At 40.5% G+C, this 5,191-nt stretch overlaps 1 protein-coding gene across 1 annotated transcript in view; it reads right to left on the bottom strand.

Moving 5' to 3' along the window:
- Positions 1–5,191, bottom strand: part of aass (aminoadipate-semialdehyde synthase) — a 27,309-nt gene that overhangs the window by 7,965 nt on the left and 14,153 nt on the right. Inside the window, exon 14 of the mRNA XM_034879017.1 lies at positions 385–514. Within this exon, the coding sequence (XP_034734908.1) occupies positions 385–514 (130 nt within the window). The remainder of the gene's footprint in view (positions 1–384; positions 515–5,191) is intronic.

Here is a 5,191-nt window from a genome sequence, read left to right as displayed (position 1 = left end):
ATATATATATATATATATATATATTTTTTTTTTTTAATTTAAATCCAGAAACCTGTAACAAACAGATTTCCCTATTTATGAGTTTTTCACTAAAATAATAAAAATTTGTTTTTTGGTTGTTCTTCAAACAGAGGAACATCAAAACATATTAACGTTCTGATAAAGAACAATGGTTGACTGCCCGTTTTTAGTTTATTTTTTAAACATTCATTTATCAGAATCATTTATTTTTCATTATAAATGATACTGATGAATGAATAATTAAATTCATTAATTATGTCGATACCGATAGATCGGGAAATTATTTAATATTGGGCTCTACTTCAGAATGAACAATGCTTCAGACCCCCCTGAGGGCTTTGACTTTCTAAAAGTGCGTTAGACAGACTCACCAACAGTGACCTGGGTCTTCTCGTCGCGAGTCAAATACTCAACGACGGGTCCCGAGACGTATCCTGAACCCAGCAGCAGGACTCTCTTCATCCCGGCCTTCTTCATGATCTGAGCCTTCTCCCTGAAGGATGTTAGGAAACGTCAGAAAACCGCCAAAACTTAATAAATCTCTTTTAAATGGTTTAAACACTGAGCTCCGCAGATTTGAACTTGCACCTACAACATGAGTTTTGGACAAGCTTTGAACAAAAAGGTCAGCGTTTCACCAGATTTAAATTAAACAACTAAAGAGATTTTTATCCAAATAATATTTGAGTCGTTTGATTTGCAAATATATACATTAAATTTCAATTCAATTCATATTGCTCCAAATCCCAAAAACAGTTATCTCATTGCTCTTTTCATAAAAGAGACAGAGACAAAGAGAGAGAGACAGATAGACAGAGAGAGACAGACAGAAGAGACAGAGAAGAGACACACAGACAAAGAAAAAGAGACAGACACAAAGAAAGAAAGAAAGAGACAGACAGACACAAAGAAGGAGAGAGAGACAGAGAAGAGACACAGAAAAAGAAAAAGAGAGACAGACAGACAGACACAAAGAAAGAAAGAAAGAGACAGACAGACGAGACAGACACAAAGAAGGAGAGAGAGACAGACAGTCAGAGAAGAGACAGACAGACGAGACAGACACAAAGAAGGAGAGAGAGACAGAGAAGAGACACACAGACAAAGAAAAAGAGAGAGAGGGACAGATAGACAGAGAGACAAGACAGAGAAGAGACAGACAGACACAAAGAAGGAGAGAGAGACAGACAGACAGATAAAGAAAGAGAGACAGACAGAGAAGAGACACAAAGGCAAAGAAAGAGAGAGAGACAGACAGACAGACAAAGAAAGAGAGACAGACAGAGAAGAAACACAAAGGCAAAGAAAGAAAGGGAGACAGACAGACTCAAAGAAAGAAAGAAAGAATGAGACAGACAGACAGAGACATGGAGAATTGTAGCAGAGGATGTCGAGCAGGAACATGAAGGCAACATGGAGGCGAGCTAAATACATTAATTGGAGTTTATTAATTTGAATTTTTAATATAACAACACGGGTCAGCTAAAAGAAAAACTAAATTATTAATTTTTAAATTAAACATGTAAACTATTGTCACTGTTTTTATATTTCAATAACAAGGCAACTTTATGAATTACACCGTCAAAAACGTAACACATCTCTCTCTTAAACTGGCTTTAAACACTGAGCTACTCAACAACTTGAGTTTTTTTAGACGAGCTTTATAAAAAAAAAAAAAGGTCAGCATGCACATAATAAAGAGTTTGGAAACCGATTCAGAGTCTCTGTTAGAGACTCCGCAGCTCAGCGCCGAGTCCCGATCCCCGATGTACCCCCCCCCCCGGGGTGAAAATGGGGTTTTTAATTCATTAAAACGGAACGGCCGTCTCCCAACAACTGGATGCAGTTACAAAGTCTGTGATTTTGCATGCTGGATTATCTCAACACCATGACAACAATAACACCATAATGGAGGCATCACCCTGCGTGACCCATTGCATTAATATATCACCACCAACTGCCTCAACCCGACCCCCCTCCAACCTCCCCCCATAAGTCCGGCTCCCTGACTCGTTAGCTTTGGTCTAATTGGATGCTGCACACACGCACGGGTCGCAGCGGGACTGGCTGGAGGTCGGACCGGCGATCCGGCCGCCGCCGGGCCTCATCTTCTTAATTAAAAAAGAAAAGAGAGACGTTCCCTCAGGAGGATTTCTCCCTCAGTTTACATATCTTAAAAAAAAGGAGCCAAACTCAATCAAAAGGGATTAAGATTTGGTGGCATGGCTTGTCTGGAAAACTGATACTTGAGATCAATTAGGAAGAAAACTCATCAGGTCTTAGAGGTGGCCTAAATATGAGCGAGCAGAACTCTGGGTGAAAAACGCTGAGTCTTAAGAAGAGGTGGAAAGCTGTTAATGAATACACTGAAGAGCAAATCTGCACTGAGCCTACGTGGTAATTATCTGAAGAAACAAACAATATCAAGGGTTATGGAGTCCAAATAGATTTGACAAGCTCATTAAAATGTTGTTTTTTTAACAGCAACAGTGGCTGAAGCTGCAGGGAAGCAGCGAGGTAAAAGAAGCTACATGTGGGTTCAATTGAGATATTAATCAAAAGGAGATTATAAACAAAAAAACATTCATAAGGAACAGAATGCTGATGAGGATTTTAAGGATGTGGTAAACATGCAGATGAATAATTTGTTTTCGGTCTTGAACAGAGTCAGAGGAGAAGATCTGTCTCATCTCGATGCAGGACCAGTTTGCCCAAGATGGGGGGGGGGGGGGGGGGGGGGGGGGGGGGGGCTAGCTTTGCTCCATTAAAAGTTAGAAAGCAATAAATTGTTGGCACCAACCAGAATAACAGCCATCTGGAAAGATGTCATTTAAAGCTTTAGTGCATAACGTTTTGATAATTAATTAATTAATTAATGTTAGTTACATTCGAGCCGTTGCACAATGAGGTGCTACAAATCTAATTAAGATTATCAACTCCACACAACTCTCTCTGGATTTCTCAGTATGACTGTGTTCACAAGATGATTTTGCACAGAAAATCAAGCGTAGACAATTACCACTTCTGAAGAGTTCATTTTTTCTTTTTAATCCTCCGTGTCTTCCTTGGCTACAGGCAACTGTACCCTGAGAAAATGTTCATATCCCCGGCTGGTTTTTGGTGAAGTGCTGCTGGATTAAGACTAAATAATACTGCCATTGCAACGTGTAACCACTGCTGCATTTAGGGCTGCTGCAACTAACAATTATTTGCATTGTCAATTATTTTCTGCAACAGTGGCATGTTGCAGAAAGCTATGGAAGCCTTAACAGCTACCAGGCTCCTCTCCTGTGGAACCAGGTTCCAGTTTGGGTTCAGGAGGCAGACGCCATCTCCACATTTAAGAGTAGGCTTAAGACTTTCCTCTTTGTAAGTAAGTAAGTAAGTAAAATTTATTTGTATAGCATTTTTCTCGGGTGAAGATCACAAAGTGCTTCACAACAAGAGGAAGCATTTAACAACTCTCATAAATACAATACATCACAAAAAACCAAAGAATAACACGCACACATAAGACCAGCCTAACCACCCTACAATCTAGTTAAAAGCCTCTTTAAAAAGCAACTGAGTTTTAAAGGTTACCACACAATCTAAGCAGCGCACGGAAGGAGGCAAAGCGTTTCACAACCTAGGTGCAACAACTTGAAATGGGCGGTCCCCCCTAGTTTTAAAATGTGTAAGGGGGGCAACTAATAGTCTCTGGCCTGTTGATCTCAGACTACGTGAGGATGTACGCAGCTGAATCAGGTCTGAGATGTATGGGGGTGCCTGTCCTTGTAGGGCTCTAAAAGTTAGGACCAAAATTTTGAAGTGCATTCTAAATCTCACTGGTAACCAATGCAACCTCATTCCATTCATGCATGTTACTAACTCAACTTCTTCCCTTTCCCGGAGTCTCATGCTCTCTCCTCCTATTGCTTTCTGCAGGTGTTTCAGGCTCTGGATCTGTGGTTGGAGTCACCTGCTGCCTCCATGTTCCTTTACTAAAATTAAAAACTAATCAAAAGGCAGAATGCTCTTACATATCAGGAGGAAGCGATTTGGCTTTTGGCTAACGTATGCCTTTAGCATACATTGCAAATGTAACTTTAGGGGGGGGGGGGCAGCTCAGTCGCTCCAGTCTTTGCCATGATGCAGGGCCGCCACATCGCAGCAGACTCGCTTTGGCAGACTGTAGTAAAGTTGGTTTTATATTGGACGTTGGGTATTAGACACACTTTCGAAAAATCTATTATGAGTTTGATTTCATTCCAATATGTGAAAGCTCGTCCTCGCTCCGCAGAAAGCTCCAGACAGTGTTTGACATGATTGATCATAATATTTTGATTAAAACGGGTTGGAAAAATCAAATACAAATTCAAGCGTTTTCAAGCGTTGTAGCCAAAATTCAAGCATTTTTTAAACCTTAAAAACACATCTAAATTCAAGCATTTAAAGGATTTCAAGGACCCGTACGAAGCCTGCATCTTCTCATCTGACTGTGGTGAAAGTTTATAAAAAGAAATGATTCAACTACAAAAAAAAAAAAAAGAGACAGAAGAGGTGACAAAAGGACAAAATGCGTTTCTACCCGTCGGGTCCAGTGCCTGACCGTGGCTAGCAGCTGCGTCTTATTAGCACGCTTGTCATGCAAGGTGTTAATGCAGAGGCAGGTTGGCAGAGCAGACACCAGAGGGCAGCACTGTGCAGGGACAACCACAAGGGGACTGTTAGTCGCTACAAGTCCAGATCAGGGGGCTTTCACACCTGCATCATTAAGTAGGGCTGAATCACACTAGAACTGGTTTTCCCCCTTGGTGCGGTTCATTTTGAAAGGTGAGAATGAGCCAATCACACTCGGGTGCACACCAAAAGCGGACTAAACGAGCGTGCCAAGACCTGCAACGCGTAACAAAACAAACAGATTTCCCTAACATTACTAATTTGTAGTTATTAATGAGTTTTCACTTAAATAATATGATAATAATTTGTTTTATTGCCACAACAGAAAATCAAATATATTAAAGTTCTGATAAATAAAATGGATAAAATTACAAACTTAAGATATAACACTTAAAGTCCTTTGAACAAAAACACATTAACAAAAAAAGACAATCAGTGTTGCTAACAGGGACGTTGTAGAGCGTCCTCTGGTGGACAGACTATGCAACGCCATCACTAACAGGGACGT

This window comes from Etheostoma cragini, chromosome 8 (genome assembly GCF_013103735.1).
Source record: "Etheostoma cragini isolate CJK2018 chromosome 8, CSU_Ecrag_1.0, whole genome shotgun sequence".
Classification (NCBI taxonomy): Eukaryota; Metazoa; Chordata; class Actinopteri; order Perciformes; family Percidae; genus Etheostoma; species Etheostoma cragini.
Note: the sequence above shows the minus strand (reverse complement) of the source record. Positions and strands in the feature narration are given on the sequence as shown.